The 20,501-nt window shown below is 40.6% G+C and overlaps 1 protein-coding gene across 1 annotated transcript; it reads left to right on the top strand.

Annotated features, from left to right (window-relative positions):
- Positions 1 to 860: 860 nt before the first annotated feature.
- Positions 861 to 10,031, top strand: LOC104028914 (short chain dehydrogenase/reductase family 16C member 5). Its single transcript, XM_009480071.2, has 6 exons — positions 861 to 1,187; positions 6,072 to 6,203; positions 7,189 to 7,288; positions 8,540 to 8,684; positions 9,239 to 9,364; positions 9,894 to 10,031. Exons 1-6 carry the CDS (start codon positions 867 to 869, stop codon positions 9,985 to 9,987), a joined length of 918 nt encoding a protein of 305 aa, XP_009478346.1. The 5' UTR covers positions 861 to 866; the 3' UTR covers positions 9,988 to 10,031.
- Positions 10,032 to 20,501: the final 10,470 nt, after the last annotated feature.

The following is a 20,501-nucleotide window of genomic DNA, read 5'->3' as shown; positions in this document are numbered from 1 at the left end:
AGATGACAGCAGCTGTGAAGTTAAGTGCATACCTGAGATGGTATGTTTCAAGCCCATGATATTTGCTTAGTGCACGGAGGTGAAGAGAAGAAAGTGAACAGCTTTTAAATGCATTCCTAAACAAACCACTCTGTTCAATTGCAAAAGCAGGCTCTCCTCAATAATGGTAGTACTGGTAGTTGAAACGCTAGTAGTGACAGCCAGTAATTTACATGGTGTGTTTTGGAGATGTATAAGCATTGTATTCTGAAGCTCCCTATGCCGGCAGTTTTTCAGCAGGGTTGAGACTTGGTCTGCATATGATTTCTTGATGACAGGGAATGCCTACAAAGCAAGAAAGTCATGGTCCTAAAAGGAGAATTCTTCCTTACCTAAAGTATTAGCTTGTGAGCACCAAAGTTGTTTGATCAAGTGGTAAGTTTTGATTTGTAATTGCCATGCATTTCTGCGTGGCAAGATACTCAAGGGGCAGCTATCACTTTTTTGATTCTAGTTTTTGAGTCCACGTTCTGCCAGAGCAGAGATGGAAACCCATGATGTGAGAGGTGGGGAATTTCTAAAGCAGATGAGGGCAGGTGTTTCCTGTCTCTGCCAAACGGTAAATCAATTGTATGCTGCGTTCTGGAGGAGAGTAGGAGCAACCTGGAGATGATACAGAAATAGGACAGATGGGTCAGATGTGCAGATGTAAGCCTATATATTTTTTTTTGAAACACCACTTAGAAGCAGGCTGGAGAAACTATTTAGAATGGATCTGAAAATGCTTTTCAATTTTGAAATACTGATGCTTGCATTTTCCCTCTTTATGGTTTATTCTGTCTGGTAAACATTTTCTTTTATCAGGTATCTGAAGAAATAGCCTCAAGATGAACTTCTTCCTGGAAACACTCCAAGTCTTCGGACTTTCTGTTTATTACATATTGGAGTCGCTAGTGTTCTTGGTTGTGCCTAGACGGAAGAAGAATGTTAGTGGTGAAATAGTATTAATAACAGGAGCGGGAAGTGGCATTGGAAGACTCTTATCTTTAAAGTTTGCCAGCCTTGGAGCCACAGTGGTTCTCTGGGACATTAATCAAGAGGGGCTCAAGGAGACGAGTAGATTGGCCAGAGAAAATGGAGCAGGGAGAGTACACTGTTACATCTGTGACTGTAGCAAAAGGCAGGACATCTACAGAGTAGCTGATCAGGTAAAGTATCTTATTTGTGGCTTTGACACTATTTGAAGATGAGTGCATGCACGTGTGTATGATGTATGGTAAGTTTTAGTGACTTCAAAGCAAGAGATTAAAATTAATTTGTTCAGAATGTATTGCGCATGCTACTTATTTCAAGAATACTGTTTTTTAGAGTTGACTTGTGTACCTCTGTTCCTTTAAAAATAAAAAGAGCTGTTTCTCTTTTTCAGTAGCTAATTTCAACTAGGTAGCTTCTCATTCATTCAATTACTCAGCAACCGCTTACTGGTGAAGTGCAGAAAATCAATTTATTGAAGCTAAAGCAGTATTTCAAGTTCTGGCAGCCTTTTACCAAAAGTAAACCCTAAAGACTGTACACTGTAAAAAGGGTTAACTGCTTAGGCAATTTTCAAATAATTCCATGGCTGTGAATAGATTTTTGCAGACTTGCTTTGTCAGAATTAATAAATGTATCTTGAAGTCTTAAATATTTCTTACTTTCCCTTCTGAAGAGCTTTGTAAATATCGCATGTGGTTAGATATTTTGGGGCGGACAAGTAGAATTGCCAAAAGCTAAAACTGCTTAAGTTTCCATTATAACAACCTGTTCTCATTTGCTTAAAATGTTGCTAAACTTAACTGTTGAGCTAGAAGGCTTCCACAGTGAGTGCTTGCCTGAGGATGGATTCTTAAAAAAAAAAGTTCAGCTGTCCTCAGGAACATCTGTTGGCTGAAATAATATTCCTCTTTTGGTGCTGTTTAAGCAGCTCTAGCCTTCTGTGTTTTTCTCTGGGCAAAAATGACCAGAACGCATTTGTTCTGATAAGTGAAGCTTGCTTGTTGGAGGCTGGTATTATTTGGTTTGTATTCTGGTAATGCTGGTCACCCTTGCAGCTCTGTTATGCCAGCTGAGTTGCACATCTGCCATCCCTGCAGAGCAGTTGCACGTGTCTCACTGCAGGCCTGTAACTGTGCTTCCCGCTGAACTGGTAGGAGTGGAGGAGGAGGGAGTATTGTGGTATGAAGGACACTGGAATGAAGAAGATGGAAACTAATCTTCAGTTTTGAGGACTCAAGGGCTAGCACTTCAATTCCATGGAGAAAAGCAGTAGCAGAGCCTTTCTGGCCAAATAGAAAAAGGAGAAGAGGGTGTAGATGTGTGTGGCACAGGTTAGAGATGATAAAAACAGAGGCAGACGGAAATGAAGAAGTGGTGAGAGGGTCTCAGTGCATGATTCCTCACTTACAATCTTCTGTCAGCAGTTCACTAACAGCTGGTCCACATAGAAGAAAAAAATACCCTACTGTTGTTATTTCAGAAGCTTCATATCCTGCTGACAACTTTCCCATCTTATTAGTGGCAAAAAGGCTTTATTATTAGTGCTTGGTGCCACTGTTTACCTAATGTGATGTAGTAGACTTTGGCTCATAGCGTGCAGCATCAGCCTTTGCAAGATGAGGCAGCATGGTTCCACGTTTTAGTTTTCCCCCTGCCCCGGTGATTCAGCTTCATGCAATGGCTTGGAGTTTTGGAAGACTATAGTGAACTAAATTCAGGCAGGCAGGAAAGGAGATGGTTGAAAACTCTGTGCCCAGTAAAACAATCTCAAAGCCAAAAGGAAATGTATGTGAACCTTAAAAACCTGCTTCTGATACTTCATCAGCCACACAGAGAGACCAGGAAAAAGTCACTTCAGTAGGAAGAAAACTAAAAAGCCCTGCACATGTGGTGTCCTTGTTCCTTTCTGATACCAACAGGATGAAGGACAGCTTATGGCTATCAAGCTATAGCTTAAAATTTATTTCTAATGTCTCTGTTCCAGAAGTACCCAACCCCAAAAGGAATGTGGCCTTCTCTGACCTATGCCTCCCTCCTTCCTTCGAGTTCAGCTAAACTGTAAGAATCTAGGGCTTTGAAAGAGGGAAGTAACTCTGTTTTTTGGTTGTCCTACTTGTGAGGAGACAGAAACCTTTTCCTCATTATCATGTTGCAAAATTGCATCTGGGCTCACATTTACTTCCAGGATCTCTCTTGCATGGTACTTTTTTGTTTATCCACCATTTTTTCTTGCTTGTTAGTCAAGATGACAGTTTGCAGCCAGTTTTCTGCTTTTCTGAGAATCCTGTTTCCTGTGCAGAGGAGCAACAGTGGAAGCACATTTCCTGGTGGTGTTTCATGCTGCCTATAAAACATCCAGTGCTTTCTTCCACTTCTTGTAGACAGTTGCGGAGGGGTTTGTGGGTCTTAGGAAGTAGACACTTTGGGATGCTGTTTGGGAATCATGGGAATTGCTCACTACTAAGCTTCAATATAAAAGTCAAAATACAAATGCAGAAACAAACAGGAAGTAGTGTTTATACCTGAAAAAAGATGTTTAACCAGATCAGCTGTTTGCATAATGCTTGCCTTACCTAGGCCTAAAAGAAACACCTGGAACATATTTTACTGCAGTGCACAAATGGAGATGCTTAGAGCTCTGGAAAGTTGACATTATCCCCCTGCCCTTAATAGCTAGGCAACAGGCTCGGTAAAGGTCTGCTGTACTTGGCCTCAAAGCAGAGTGTAGAAGCCTGGACTGAATGTCTTAGCCCTGTCATGCACAGGAGAGAGCCAAAAGGAGAAAGGAATTAAAACAGCAAATTTGCTGAGGAAAGAGCTGCCGCATCTAGTTAGTGGGGAAGCAGCATGAACAGAGGTGTTGTAAAGCTGGAATTATTTGTCTGGGTTGCAAGAAAGCACTCAAATTTGCTTTGAATTCCATGCAAAGTGTGAATATATTTTGGAAGACTGAGTAGAGGCAGGTGGTAAAGGAAGAGGTTGTTCAGGTTTTCACCAGTAGTTAAAGAGATGGGATGATCAAGGTTCTGTTCTTATTTTGCTTTTCCCATCTAGCCTGAATGCCTCAATCACCATGTTATAAACTGTACGTACCACATCCTCCTCCTCTGTCTGTCTTTTGTTTGCACAAAAGAAGCCTGACCACTTAGAGGTGCTTGTTATTTACCCAAAAGGGTAGATCTGGGGTACTGGTCCAGGCTTCCAGAATTGCTAGATCATCTGACAAGAGGCAGTATTAAATCATCATTTACTAATGATTACATTTATGTCTCTGAATGCATACTATTTTTAACTTGTGATGAGGGGTACATGCTCAGGTTGGTGACTAGAACAACTTGTCTAAGGCTGCCTGTGGAGATCACGTGGTGCTGCTTCAGAAATATCTAAGTTGTTACATGACAACTTTTTGAGAGGGGAGTAGACAGACAAGAATGTGTGAGCAATGACTGAGGTGGAGAGGGGCTCTGGCTGATGAATTTATTACAAAAGCTGTTCTGTATAATCCTACCAAGGCTGCTTTCTGGTTTTTTAAACCCTTACTTAACAAATGTGGACAAGATTGGAACAAGTTTAAGGAAGGTGAGGAAGCTAAGCTAGAATAAAGGATGGGTGGTAAATTATCCTTTAAATCTTTACTGTTATACAGGCTAGCCTACCTGGTCTGCTTGTGCTTTCTTCGGTTGCTGTAGGCACCTAGCAACAGAAATGCCATTAAGAAATGAGGTTCTGTGATCTGCAACTGTGTGGCAAGATGGCATAAAAACAACATGGTTTCCCAAGGCTACTGATCACCATATGTTTAACACTTGATGTGGAAATCACAAATTAAACAACATCTAGAGTACTCATTTCCTTTTTTCCCAGACAGCTCAGGTTAATGAACTGTACTTCAAATACTACATTAAATATTTTCATTCTCCTTTTGAGAGCTGCACAATATCTTGATATCAGCTGGCCTATAGTTGCTCTCTCAAGTGAGTCTGTTCATAAAAGTTCTCAGTCTGGAGCTAAAATGAGAACTATACGTTTTACTGAACTAAATGTGTAGATATTATTCTTTAGCTGACCTGTTTCTCTGGGAACCATCTTACAAGGATTCTGGTACAGTGTTAGAATTGCAGCAAATACACTAGAAGCAAGCTTATGCACTGTGAGCTCCAGAAGCTCACAAGGCTTTTGCCTTCTATGAATACATATGTCCTAAAATCTTCCTTTATTCAGAATCCTACAGCTTTTGTTTAATTTTAGTAGCAAACTACTATCCTTCCTACAGTTTTCTCATTTCTAGTGCTGTCTTGCGAGCTAATATCAATGGAGACATGGTGTTCTTTCAGGCTGTCTTCATGAGAAATAAACTTGCAAAAAAACCTTTTTGTTTGGTAAGGTAAATTCTTAATCCCTGGACTGTTGGGAGGCAGGCAATTAACGCTACCAACAGGGAATCCAATTTTCCTTCTGCTCATCAAAAGACTCAAGTACTGTGCAAGTTGGCTTCAGCCTTCAAGTCATATGGCAGCACTGCTTCTGTGCTCAAGTTGCTCTGTGGAAAACACAACAGGATTTGAGTATAATGCAAGGAACCTCACAAGTGAAAGTTTAATATTGGAGCCCTCACGTAGATTTGATGTACCTGGTTCTGGTGAACTTGCCTGAGGATCTATGTGCTGTGCCTCACTGCATGGCGTAGAAATGACCCTACAAACAGAACTGCTTATTGGTTTTAAGATGGGTTTACTGTAGCAAAATACTTGTGTTAGTTAAGCTCTCTGCAATAGAGACTTATCTGGAGCAGTTGCAGCAAGAACTGGAGGTGCTGAAAGCAGAAGCCTGTGTGGAGCTGTTGGGTTCCATGCCTCCAAAGTCTGGTTGTAAACTCAGCTCTAAAAAGGTTTCAGGTGAGAACATGCAAGAACCTAAGGTGTTTGGATCTGCAACAAGCATAGTAAGTTCAATGTAGTTGAAATGTGCAATGTTTCTATTTCTTATGTTTTCATATATAAAACTCAGAAAGCATGTTTTGTATGTATTGCATAATACCTTGAGGCTTTTTGGTTTAGGTTAAAAAAGAAGTTGGCGATGTTAGCATCCTCATCAACAACGCTGGTATTGTAACTGGGAAGAAGTTTGTTGATTCTCCAGATTCACTTATGGAAAAAACCATGGAAGTGAACATAATGGCACACTTCTGGGTAATACCTGTACTTTGCATATACATACTAAAACAGCCTTTTAACATGTTTTCAGTGTTAACTTTGCATTTTGGAATTGAGGAAAATATGCAAGTATATATAGCTCCTTGTAAGTTCAATCAAAAATGATACAAGAAATTACTCTCCATGCCTGGGAGTCTGTAAAATAAAAAAAAAAGGTGGAAGAATGGATCCTTTGGGAACTTCTGGGGTAGGTGGGTGGAAGCAAAACTGCTTTGTATTTAGAAATGCTCTTAAGAACTGAAGTTTACCATTTGCATTACAGTCCCTCAATATTAATTGACATGAAGCAGGCCCAGCCTAAAAGTTGCTGCTGTAGTAACAGAAGTGTTCAATTCTGTTAGTGTTCTAGTTGCTTTGTGGTTATGATAGTTTCAGTAAAAAAATACCACGTGTTCAGACAATGCTCTTAAGTGGGGCTTTTGTCCAAAATGAGTAAATGTATGTGCTTTTTCTTCCTTCCAGGGAAGGCAGGTCATCTATATGGTGCTCCTATCATAAAGAATTGCAAAGGGGGTACTAAAGCATGCTTCAGTTTCTTCATAAATAAATTTCATCACAAAGGTTAAATGAATTTAATAGAAGGAAGATATGAAATTCAAATTTTTGCCATCTTACAAAATTTGCATTGAACACTTCATTTTCATTTGAAACATTGCAGTGCTGAGCTTTAGGCTGAAAGAAACGTAACTAGCTGAAGCTGTATCTTTAGCTTTCAGCAAGTTACCATCTGCCTTTGGTGTTGAGGAGAAGGTGATACTGGTGGGGCCTGGAAAGTCCCAGCTTAGCAGTTGAAGGTTAGAGTTCAAACAACAAACCTCCCCCCTACTCCCTTTCATAATGGAAGGTAGGGGAGCTTATTTAGGCTGTAGGGAGAATTTCTTTAAAAACGCCACCTTCAAAATATTATAGTACATAGCTTGCTTAGTAAAATGTTTCATTGCAACTCTGACCTACATTGCAGACTTACAGAGCCTTTCTCCCAGCAATGATGGCCTCTAACCATGGGCACTTGGTTAGCATTGCAAGTCTGGCAGGACTGTCTGGATTCAGTCATCTTACAGGTAGTATATTAAATCTAATGTTCATTTAGACAACTAGTTTGATTTAAACTCTGCAATCAATACTCATGAAAAAAAATCACAATTTTGAGTTTCTGGGCCTTTGTGTATAGGTAAAGCAAATGGTCATACTTTCAAACCAGCTGACCTTAAATAGACCATTTGTTTCAAAAGAGTTTTCCAGATGCTCAGCAGTGCTGTGAAACAGGTGTTTTTTCTGCCAAGGCAGTTAGAGGATCTAGGAGCCATATAGAACTTTGGAAACTGAGAACTTCAATGTTCTTAAATTTAACCTGCAAGTATTTGATGGGGAAGGGGCCTCTTTTTTGTTTGTTTGGTGGTTTGGATGTTTTTCGGTTTTTGTAGTTTGTTTGTTTGTTTTTTTTTTCCCAAGCATGTTCTCAAAATAAGCAGAGTCCTATACAGGTTTCCCTAACTCAAAGAACTACTAAAATCTGGATGAGGTACAGAGGCAGAGGTGTGATAGCTCATTTTGCATTTTCTGTCTCTCAGCCATTCATTCAAGAGGACCTATACAGTGATGGAAAGAAAGTGTTGAGATTAGGGCAAACTCAGAAGGCATTTCTGGAAAATGTATGTAAAGGGGAGGAAAATGAAATAAGATGACATAGCAGTAAAAGAAATCTAGCTTCAAGGCAGTGATAATGAAGACAAATTGAGTTTCAAGTTGAAACCACATTAGAGAGTCTTGAAAGCTTGAGTTTGATGTGTAAGAAGCCAGTGCATGAATTCAAAGGTAAGGCCTGGTATGAAAAGATAATTTCGTTTGCTATTGTTCAGTAGAGAGTGCAAAGGTGATAGTGGGGATACGATGAGAAACCCTCTGTCTGCCAGTCTAGAACAACAGTTAACTTGGGAGAGGGAAAGTAAAGGAGCGAATTGCATCAAAGGCAAATTTGGTTAGTAACCTAATCCTGAAAACAGTTCCTACTCTGTTATAAAGTATTTTATTGTCAGACAGTAAGTTCCTGCAGGTACTGTGTATGTATCATTTCTATACTATAGTGCTGCTGTTGTATACTGGGGAGGGAAAAGAAAAAAACAAACCAAAAAAACCAAACCAACCTGTGGCTAGTTAGTTTACTAGAGCATAGTTTTGTCCCTGTTCTCTGTCAAAAACTGTTACTACTCCTGTGTACAGGTTCAGTGGTAGAACTCGCTGAACCTGTTTAGCCAAGTTTACTTGCAGTTAAACATTTTAATTTACTAATTAATGTTTTATTTATTTTACAGATTACTGTGCAAGTAAATTTGCAGCAGTTGGTTTTGCAGAGGCTGTTGATGCAGAGATGAGAGGTCTGGAAAAGACTGGTGTTAAAACGACAATTGTGTGTCCTTCCTTCATAAACACAGGAATGTTTGATGGCTGTAGAACCAAGTGAGTAAACTCTTGTGAGGTTTTTGTGCAACTTGCATGTTTAGCATGTTACATACTCCTATTTCTTCTATGAAAATCATGAGCTAGGCTTTTCTCTGTTATTTTTAGGGCCTCAGATGGGTGCTAACAGTGCTGTCCAGTGACTGGGCAACCCAGATGGCAAAGCCCTTGGTACTTTACTGTTCATGTAAGCTGAAGCATGAAACGTAATTGGTGTCCTTTCCTCTGCAGAAGCCAAATGCTCTAGTTGTCCTCTCTGGTTTCTAAACACCCATTCACATCCTGAAATCAGTGGCATAGCTTTGCTCAGTATGCTGGTATAATGACAAATTTAGGAGATGAATAAAAGCCTAGTATGTCTTAGTATGAGGATCATACAAAGGGAAGATAACAATGGCCACTCACTCTCTAACATAATGAAGGTTCTGTTCTTCATAGGATTTGTGGTATTTATATCTTCTTTTGGTTGAATAACTGCAAAATAGAGACTCACTCTGAGTAAAATCTGAATCCAAAGCAATTTGTATTATAGTAAGAAATGTCTTCTCTTCCAGGTGGCCAAGGCTGTTGCCCATTCTGGAGCCAGAGTATGTGGCTGAGAAGATAATCACTGCTATTCGTCAGGATCAAAAAATGTTGTTGCTACCACGCTGTCCTTATTTGCTTTACGCTTTGAGAAAGTAAGTTATGCCTTTGCTTCTTTTCCTCTCTCTTTCTGTCCAGGGATGTTGCAGCTATGTTTTTGACTAAAAGTGCCAACCAGGCTTCTACCTGTTATTTTCATTAAGTTCTGCACATTTCTGGAGTTTTCTTTTTTGTTTCTAGGGGTTCAGTCTACACTTGGACCACAGAACAATGACAGAAATGTCTAACTGACTTGCTGACTCCATTGCGGTGCAATTTTACTGTGGGCTGTAGAGTCTGGGCCTGCTCCTCAGTAACTGCATGTCTGGTGTCTTGCCCCAGCATTAGGGCACTTCTGACTCTGTTGCAAGCCAGGCTGGGAAATCGATCTGTCTGGGAATCAATCTGGGAAATTGATAACTCAGGCTGCCAAATGAGTGTAATGGAGAGGACAAGTGGTACGATATTCTAGAGACTATACTGTCTTTCCCAGTATTAGCCAGGTAAAACTAATTCTGTGATAAAACTGCACAAGTCTTCTGATGTCTGTGTTTTCTTTTTCTCTTCAACTCCCCTACCTTACAGTATTGTACCAGCGAAAGTACAGGCTCTCTTAGAGGTCTATCTTGGAGTCCTCCATAACATGGATAGCTTCAAAGGTCAAGCAAAGAAGGACTGAAAAAGTGCAAAATTCGGAGACCAGCAACTCTAAAGTGGACCTTATTAAAGGTGGTGGTGGTGGCGGTGGCAAAGGTCTGCTTGTCTAGCAGCTATGAACTTAATGTGCCTCACTTCTCATTAGTAACAATTTTTACAGAAATTGCTTTTTGATTGGCTCTTAATCAACAGCTTTCACTTGAACCATTTTTTTTCTGATCCAGTGAACTGTTTTCACCTCATTATGGAAATACATTAATTGAAATTAGTTCCTTTTGTTATGTCTGTTAGAATGCCTTAAATATGATCCTGCATCACAAACTAGTAATTGGCAACTTTTGGGGGAGAAGGGACCAAGAAACCACATGTATTTGGCAGGGAGCCAGGAAAGGCTCTAGTGGATCTGACTACTTGCTGCTATTCACTGAACCATGAGGAGGGGCTGTACTGCTGGTGCCATTACCATTCCCCGGTAAGCTGAAGAATTCAAGAGTGTCCTGGAACAACGGATTCAAATTTATACTGTCCTGGTTTTGGCTGGGATAGAGTTAATCATCTTCCTAGTAGCTGTGTTCTGGATTTAGGATGAGAATAATGTTGATCACACACTGATGTTTTAGTTGTTGCTAAGCAGTGCTTACACCAGTCAAGGACTTTTCAGCTTCCCATGCTCTGCCAGGTGCACAAGAAGCTGGAAGGGGGCACAGACAAGACAGCTGATCCAAACTGATCAAAGGGGCTATTCCATACCATATGATGCCATGCTTGGTATATAAACTGGGGGGAGTTGGCTGGGGGGCAGTGATTGGTGTGTGGGGACCAGCTGGGTGTCAGCAGGTGGTAAGCACCTGCATCACTTCCCCTGCTCCCTGGGTTTTGTTTCTCTCTTCTCCTTTTCATTATGATTTTTATTACTATTATCTTATTTCATTTATTAAATGGTTCTTACCTCAACCTATGAGTTTCCTTACTTTTGCCGTTCTGATTCTCTCCCCCATCTCACCAGGGAGGGTAAGTGAGCAGCTGTGTGGTGCTTGGTTGCTGACAGGGCTAAACCATGACATACACAAAGGGAAGTTTTGTGAAATGAAAATATGTGCTGCTGTGGTGCAAAACCAATTAAATATATTAATTTTTGGAGGTGGTGATCTCGGGACTCACAGATGACTATGGATGTCGGAGCAGGGAGGGGGAAGGATGTAAATTACATGCTTATGCTGCTTTGTAGCAGAAGTCTTTGTATCTTATAAGTGTGATATTTTAAGAACAATTTTAAACTTTCATCTCCTAAGCAGAATAAACTCAGTTATAAGCATAAGACTGCCAGTCTAGGTGGGCTATGAAACATCTTGCCAAGTAAGTCAATGTACTACTAAAAGCAAAGGTATTACGTTGTATAATCAGGGCTTCTCTTGGGATTATTTCAGAAAGGAATGATGCTGATAGAACTGGACTGAATGGGATCATTTCAGCCATAGCTTGAGTAACAGCATTATATTTTGCTCTGAATTGGGCAGCAGGTTGCCTTGTGTCTACAGAGACTTGTTTTACTTCCCCTTTACTCTTAGGACTATCCATCTATTTTGGACATATGCTGAGGAGGCCTTGCCCTCTTTGACAATGGCCACTTAGAAAACTGAAAGCTGCCTTGACTTTTTGGTAAATCCAAAACAAGAAAAGGGAAGGCTATACCTTAAATGTATGTAATTTATGCACATGCTGGCTAAGCCTACCTCATGTCACAAGTACTCTACTGACAATTGGTAACACCTGCAAACTAAGACTAAAATGCATTAGCATGCAATTAATTGAAGGACAGTGTGGAGAAAAGGGTGATTTTTTTGTGTGTGTTTGTTCGGTGTTTCCCCCCACCCCCATGATGGCCTAGAAACTACCTTCATATCCTTTGTCTATACAATTAGTAAGCTTTACCAGCAAAGGAAGGTTTACATAGAACTACTTTACTACACATGAGCAAGAAACACTGAAGGAAAAAAAAAAAGCATGTTAAAAATAGCCTGACCTTTATGATGGATTGATGGGAGTTAGAATTCAGACTGAAGGAAAGATTTGTCTTACAGTCCTTTCAGATCTGCAGCTTTTCTACCTCAGAAATTCTGCTTATTTCATGGTACACTTCAGGAAATGAAAGTTACTAATTAAAAAACAGATGTTGCCTAAATGTGCTGTCCATGTGTACATTGCACTGTTCACAAAGTTAGCCACTAATAACTGGTATATCGTATCTTGCAGACTCATCACCTTTTTATACTAACAGAGCATACTTTTCATCCTAACTATGAAATACTAGGTGTGCAGGATTCTGGAGCAAAGGAGGGGAGATGTGGATTATACATATGAACCATATGTTTCAAACTCCAGCTCTTGTGAGAGCGAGTAGCTTGCCATTCTTGGTGTCTCTGCAAACATGTCCTGCTGAGAGAAATCGAAAGCAATGAGTCTGGCTGTGGGACTTGTGGATTCTCAGGAGGTTCAAGTTTGTCATACCACTAGGAAGATCTCACCTGATCACCTGTGCCAAAGAAGTACATTTCCAGAGGGATTTTACTACTTCAGAGTCACTACTCAAATCAAGGTCAATTAGAGCAGGTTGCTCAGTACTGTGTCCAGTCAAGTTTTGAGCATCTCTAAGGCTGAGACTGTACAATGTCTCTGGGCAACCTGTTCCAGTGTTTGTTTACACTCAGTTTAAAAATAAGTAAATGAAAACTATGTTTAAATTGAATGTACTTTTCTCCAATTTGTGCCTGTTGCCTCCTTGTCCTTTCAGTGGAGACCACTAAGTCTGGCTCTGTTTTATACCTTCCCATCAGGTACTCTGGACATTGAGCCTGAGCTTTTTCTTCTCTAGACCGAGCAGTTCCAGCTCTCTCAACCTCTCCTATATGACAGGTGGTCCAGTACTGTAATTGTGTTTGCAGTCCTTCACTGGACTCAGTTCAGTATGTTCATATATTTTAGAGACCAAGTTCTGTAGTAGATTGAGTATGCATAATCTGTCATACAGAGCTTTGCTAGAAAAATCTCTGCCAGCTAGCTGTCCTGGTAGGAGTACACAAAACCTGCTTTCATGCAAGTGTGCTGCTACTGCTTTGAATATTGTGGTCACTGTCAAATTACTTCATGTAACTGAAGGATAATAGCCTATCCTGTTGGTGGTTTTGATCTCCCATGTTTCCTGAGGTGTCATGACAGATATGTAGAGTTGTATCCTGGAGGTCAAGCAGCACAAATCCTTCCCCTGTGTTCAGGAGGTGGTATGGGATGAGTGTTAGGATCTTCAAGTAACGTATGAACTTCTTGAGATAAAGATGTCTTACTTCCAGTATAACAATGATCTTAATCAATTACTTTCCTGATGCCAAGAAGGACTCTTTCTTCCTAATCTCAGCAAGAAAACTCCTCACAGAAGGATTGCTGTGAGACCCAAACAAGAAGATAGAACATGAAATGGAAGAGCATCTCAGTTGTGACAGTATTGTGTCTGACAACAGCAGGGGACTGCTTTCTGAAGTACATCAGGCAGCTCTCACAAAGGAATTCTTGGTTTCATGACCATTGCTTGAAACTTTAAATTGTCTCTGACAAAATGACTGGGTCCCAAATTTGACTGGGATGGCTGCATTGGCTTGAGAATCACTGATACAGTGATTCAATGACAGTCCATAACATGGTATTCTGTTGCCTGTTGTGTTTCTTTTCTGTGTGAGTTCATATTTCTGTGGTAGCAGAAATCTTACTATCCTCTAATACTTAAAGCACAGAAAATAATTTTTCTTGGCACTAACTTGATCCTCTGAACAAGACTGAGGAGGAAAACAACAACAAAAAAACCAGCAGCTGAGATACAGGCTCTATTATTTATTTTATGGATTTGGAAATCATACCCAAGAGCAATATGCAGCTGCTTGGAAGCTGGTCTTCATGGTGGTCTGATCTCATTTCAGGAAGGAACTAAGCAGATACCTCTTTTCTGGTAACTTTCCTAGGAGCAGTTAGTTATCTTCTGAAGATACCTGTGTGGACTGCATGCTTTGCTAAGCAGCTGTCTAAAACCATAGGCTTTGTAAAAGAAATCTTTTAACAAATTAACTTAGCTTCTCTGACTGACTTTTTCCTTGCTGTGACAGTCAGGAGAGGTAGGTTTGGATCCACAGCTATCAGATATTCCAGGTGAATGCAGAACTACTGTCTCTCCAGTGAGACTTAGCAAAGTTATTGATGCTTCAATAGGTAGGGGAGCATTACTGGCAGTGGCTTTTGTCCGCTCTGTGTATAACACGCTTTCTCCATAGCCCTAGGTGTCTCCAGCTTAACAGCTCTTTTCTGTGCTTGCCAAAGCCACCAAGCTCACAGCCTGAAGTTGTGCAGATACCATATACCTGAGGAAAACAGCTTTGCCAGGGAAAAGGGGTGGAAAAAAAAAATTTCACACCTTTCCTTGCCCTCAAGCAATATTCACACTAGGAATAAGAGTGTCCTTATAATTGGGACACAGATATACAAGAAAAGAGTATGACAAAGTCGTAGGCTTTGTGCCAAGGTGCCTTGCATTGCTTGGTCTGCTGGGTAGTTACTGCTTGATCAAAACAAACCTTGATTATTGGTACAGCTGTATTGAGAGATGTCACCCTTATCCAAGGTGGGAATAACTACATCTATCTAAGGAAGCATGGTTCTGCAGGACTTGTGTTGGCATAGTCTTCCAGCCTCCCTGCTCAGGAGGGAAGAATACAGAAAAGACCCAGGAGAGGCAGAGCCCTAAGACAATTTATGGCATATTCTGACATTTCCTCCTCTCCATGTCTTGATGTCCAGACGCAGCATCCCTGGCTGTGGCAAAGAAGGAAGAATCAACAGAGCTGGAACATGAGCAGCAGCAACAGCACTGTCAGCAGATGCAGCCAACAGCAAAAAAAGAGGTTCTTGCCAAAAAAGTTTTGTCTGTTGGCACCATAAACTTCATGCCATGAAGGTGCCATGATCTAGGCTATGAAACCTAGGTGATGATGCACTCCTACTGGGAAAGAGTCTGCATCACCTGTATTAAGCACATCACCATAAAAGCGGCTTGCTCAGAGACTAATGCAGAGTGAGATGTGATAGCTGAGGAATCTTTTGAGCAAGCAATCCTCAATGATTATCACCCAGAAGTGGGAATTCTTGGTGGAAGGCTAACATGGAGGGTCTTCTCTACATTAATTACAGAAAATACACGTTGCATTACTTACTGGTCTGTCTGTGTATTTCTGGTGTGATAATGGTTGACCCTGAAGCACTCTCATACAATGCACCATGCACAGTTAAATTCCAAAACTGATTCGAGTCATGCTCCAGTTATTGCAAAACAGCATACCTGTGCTTTGGGAAGCATCTAATGACTTAATTTGAGAGAGCTGTCAGTTCCAAGTAATCACATCTGCACAGGGTGTGTATCCAGAAGGAACAAATCTCACAGGAATAGCCCAGTGAGGTGCTTGTTTGAAGTGTTTCCTTCAGGAAGTACATAATTTCCACACTGTTATTGAGTCAGTCTGTAACAGAGGATGGGAGTAAAATGACAAGGTATCTAGTTGAAATCTTCTGTGTTATGACTCCCTAAAATAATGAATACCGAGTTAATTTTACAAAAAAATAAATACTTGGGCTTGCTTGTCGAAGTTATCTCCACCTGCAGCAACAGGCAGAAATCTGCAATCAACCTTGCTTCTGAGCTGAGGACTTGGAAGACAGCTATGAAGCTAGTTTCTTCAACCTTTTTTTTTTTTTCCCCATTGCTAATGAAATGGCTGACTGCCTTCACTCATGCTTTTACATACAGATAATTTTATCTGCAATATTTATGTTAACACTTTAAAGATTATGGATAGGTCCTTAGTATTTAGATAACTAAAAAAACAAAGTATCTTTGCTTTTAATTTGTGTGTGATTGTAACTATGCCCATCTAAAATGGGTCAGGTTTTCAGATTCTCTTCAAAGGGGAGAGAGCACTTGAACATTCACGTCCAAGGAATAACATCCTGTTGTCTGCTTCTTCCTAGATTTGGAGAGAGGCAGCTAAGTTTGATGGGGGAGAGCCACAATTTCCAAAGTGGAAAAGCACCTTAGAGAAGGCGGCTGGCGGATGGATGAAAAAGTAGTGAGGAAGTTTATTTCACCAGTTCAGATGGGAGTCCACTAAATATGTGGAGGGATGCAAGAAAAGAGGGAAGGGTGATATTGTTGATGAGTAATTAGTTGGTACATGGTCTCCTTATGGGAAGTACCAGAAGACATTCTTTTGGTCCGCAGGATTCTTGAAGGCTGGACCTGTGTCTACTGTTCTAGAGAATAGTAGGTTAGCATTGTGTCTTGAAGTCTCAAACAAGGTGTTTTGTAAAGAGGATAAGCAGAAGGTTGGGCGTTTTGGAAAAGCGGAATATAGCACAGTGCGGGGGGGGGTGTGTGTGTCTATATATACACACACATATATATATACACTTCAATTATACATATATGAAGTATAATTTTTAAGTTTTGTTTGGATTCTGCCTGTACAGAGGTAAAAAGAGGTAGATCAGAGCTGTTGTGAGTGAAGGAGCAACATGCCGCCTTCCTGAGGCAGACAGGAAGGCTTCCAAATCCACCCCCTTTTCAAAGTCTTTTTAGCTAGTTTTTGCAATTTGGTATGCCATATCAGGCTCGAGATTACATCTGAGGCCATGTAGTGACTTGCCTGTGCAATTCTTTCCCTCTTGGATTAAATAATCTATTTAAAAATAGCAGGCATTTTATGGGGTAACACCCTGACTGCTAAGAACCCACACTAAGGAGACACTGGCATGTTCACATCTTTTTTTTATTCACCCAGCCACGAGGTTAGCCTTTTAGCCGTTATTTTTTTAGACCATGACACAGAAATAATGGATTTTTTCACATCCAAAGGAAGAGCTGTTGCATTATTTCCACTGTGGAGGCCTGTCCTGTTTTCTTTTGTATACATATGCTTTTTGTCTTACTGTATTACAGCAGATAAGCCACAAAGACGTACTATGAATATCCATCCATGTTCTCCACCTGAGTTATAGGTTGGTTTGGGTTTTTTTCCTTTTTAATAGTGTTCTCTGAATATCCAAAGAGGAGCACTAAAAGTACACATAGGTCAAGGGAACAAGCTAGGAGAGATGTTCGGGGATCACACCATTCCTTGGCTGAGGATTTTGGTGGAGATATAATAGAACAACAAATTATGCCTTTACACACCAAATATGATTTCTCTTAACTATTTTGAAGCACCTGATCTAGCCACTTTAAAATCCAGGAAATCACCCTGAAAAAATATACAATGTCTGTTCTTACATTCCTACGTGTAAACCATTAGAGCTTCTGTGGTGACTAATGAAGTTCTGCATTCGTTAGAGCTTCACGCCCATGCATTCCATGAAATCTGTTTTGGAAGACATCCTTTGCCACAGGACTGGTCTCCAGTTTTTATACACCTACAAATACTTTTAAAGAATATTTTCACACCAATAGATCTATAATCTTTAAACTGTAAAACAAATATAATCTAAACAAAGAATGACTTGAGGAAGGGGCTCAGAAAAGGCAGTAGCTAAAATAGTCTCTTGCAAAGACTATTTGAGATCAGAGAGTGCTGGAAGGTGGTGTTCATTCCCAACTGGGGAAGTAACTACCCTTCTTCTTCTTCCCCCACTGTGTAAGCAAGCAAGAAGCTTTGACTTTTGTTGGGATACATTGATAACATCTGCTAATCAGGGGCAGAATGGTCCTGCATCTAACTTTCATCAACCAAATATTCATGGCACTGTGTCAGTAATGACTTACTAGCACTTCAAGATTTCTGGAAATTCCTTGGCTCTCATCCTGTTACCACTCCCAACTTGGACTGTAAGGAGGCTTGGATGGAAAATATTAAGAACCTTTGCATTTTGTCCGTGTAGAGAAAGGACTGCTATAAATTGGCTGCTGTTATCTTAGAGCTTTTTAAAGAAGACCAGCAAAATGGATTGATTGTAAATGGAGTATAATCCCTTAAGAAATAAGATCCCTCTTAACAAAAGCAATTATCTTATGAGGAAAAAATAATACCTGTAAACTTACATACACGTACATTATGCCTAACGTTAGAATAAAGTTAATAGAATGGTAAATAGTTAGTTTCACTAGTCTGGAGACTTCCAACATTAACGTGGCTGATGGTTTAAAAATTAATTGAGGTAGAAAGACAAAAAAAAGGCAAATCACAGTCAGCACAATGCTGATAATACTTGTTTGGCTCTAAGATTTGTGTGTGCTGTCATGCAACTAAGCACACAGCTTAACAATGGCTTTCCACTGAGGTTGGAATGGTATTAGAGTACACAGAATTACATGCCACTTAGAGACGTATGTGTACTGTTGCATTTGTTTTTCTGCAGATATTTGGATACCTGCATTCTGCATGTGGTGATGTTTTTGGAACATTACCTCTGTGTGTAAGAACCTCAAATAGCATCAAGTCCAATGTCTGCTATTCCAGACAATGGAATATTGTTTAATATTAAAGATGTGGGATGTTCATGGAAAAATATGTGAAGGAATGCCTTGAGTAAATCTCGTATCTGTTTCTCAAACAACATGCTTATCGTAAGACTAATTTGAAGGCTTATTGAGAGACAGTAAGCATGATTATATGAGCAAACCGGACTCATATTGGGATTCTGCCACATCCTTTGACCTTCCGCCACTAAAATGTTAATAACAATCAGACTTGTTCCAAAAATAAGAATTGATAGAATTACACTTGTTCATTTAGCTCGGTCCTGCCAGGTGATGAACCCTCTGACTTTGCTACAATGAGGAGTTACACATTTACATAACTTTGCATAATCCTTTTTGGCACTGTTTTCTCTACCATACATGACTGGGAATTTAACCGTCTGTGCTGGTTTTGGCTGGGATAGAGTTAATTTTTGTCATAGTAGCTAGTATGGGGCTATGGTTTGGATTTGTGCTGGAAATAGTGTTGATAACACAGGGATGTTTTCATTACTGCTGAGCAGTGCTTGCACAGCATCAAGGTCTCTCACCCCACCCCACCAGCGAGCAGGCTGGGGGTGCACAAGAAGCTGGGAGGGGACACAGCCGGGACAGCTGACCAAAGGGATATCCCATACCATCTGACATCATGCTCAGCATATAAAGCTGGGGGAAGAAGAAGGAAGGGGGGACGTTCGGAGTGATGCCATTTGTCTTCCCCAGTAACCATTACATGAGATGGAGCCCTGCTTTCCTGGAGATGGCTGAACACCTGCCTGCCGATGGGAAGTAGGGAATTAATTCCTTGTTTTGCTTTGCTTGCATGTGTGGCTTTTGCTTCACTTACTAAACTGTCTTTATCTCAACCCACAATTTTTCTCACTTTTACTCTTCCAATTCTCTCCTCCATCCCACTGGGGGGGCGGTGAGCAAGAGGCTGTGTGGTGCTTAGTTGCCGGCTGGGGTTAAACCATGCTCCGTCATTGTGCAACCATTGGTTTGCAGGAGGATTTTGGCTCAGGGAACCCTGACAAAGATGATAGGAAATATCTGTTGGGAAAGGGTGATCTGGTCAACCAGCTGAACAGGGGCCATGATACTGCTGCGCTCCACAGGGGAGGGAGGACAGCTGAAGATGTGCTTTTCTTGAGGATGGAGCCAATCCCCAAAAATATATTAAGCCATACAACAGAGGCCAAAGTAAACAACATCCAGCAAAATAATTGCCATTGTAGATAAAGCTTAGTTTTTCCTTTTCACTTACTAAATTCTATGCTCTTGATGGTGGGCAGCCAAAGTAACTAGCTGTGGCTATATTTTCTTCAAACTCCAGCCACTCAAGGAAGTATTGCTGGTTAGATTAAGTAGAACAAATCTGTACCACAGCAGGTAGAGAACAAAATGCATGCTGGTTCTTGCCAAGTTTCACAACAGAGACTTGGAGATGATCTTCTCACAATCTCTGCTTGCTTGTCAGCAGGGGCAGTTGGTGCTGCTGTCGCTGAGAACAGGCAGCTGGCTTATACACTACTTTTCTTTGATTATTAAGGGGAAGAAGGTACCAACACTGAAAGAAATAGTCAAAAAGGCCCATTGATCGCATTAGTTAAAACTTGTTGTGGCAAACTAGCATTGTTTTGTATCTCTCAAACAGCCTTTGTTAGTAAAGGACATTTAGACTCACCACATAGTGACAATAGGTTGTCCATGTTTTTCTCCCTAGCAGCTAGTTGGACATGTGCAGTCTCATGGAGATGTAGAGCCTGGCAAAGTTTTCCATGTGGTTTTTAGTTTTTCTCCTGTCTTTCTCCACCATCACCAATCCAGAAAACAGTAATTTGAAACAGCAAGATTTCGGAAGGCTTTTCTAGAGCTCATCCCTTTTCGGGGACAATTTATCTGGTTGGAAATATTCCATTAATTTCCATGTCACCAACTGGAAAACAGTGAAACATCTCTGACCAGTATTTCTCCAGTTACATTGTACATGAGCT

Source organism: Pelecanus crispus, chromosome 2 (genome assembly GCF_030463565.1).
Source record: "Pelecanus crispus isolate bPelCri1 chromosome 2, bPelCri1.pri, whole genome shotgun sequence".
In the NCBI taxonomy this organism is placed as follows: domain Eukaryota; kingdom Metazoa; phylum Chordata; class Aves; order Pelecaniformes; family Pelecanidae; genus Pelecanus; species Pelecanus crispus.
This window is presented reverse-complemented; position numbering and strand designations above follow the sequence as displayed.

What these genes read in the sequence shown, in the direction of transcription:
- LOC104028914 (XM_009480071.2), top strand. Translation starts at nt 867, where the DNA reads ATGAACTTCTTCCTGGAAACACTCCAAGTCTTCGGACTTTCTGTTTAT. An exon ending in TCTACAGAGTAGCTGATCAG is followed by an intron (nt 1,188 to 6,071) that starts GTAAAGTATCTT and finishes TTTTTGGTTTAG; the next exon opens with GTTAAAAAAGAAGTTGGCGA. An exon ending in TGGATTCAGTCATCTTACAG is followed by an intron (nt 7,289 to 8,539) that starts GTAGTATATTAA and finishes TTTATTTTACAG; the next exon opens with ATTACTGTGCAAGTAAATTT.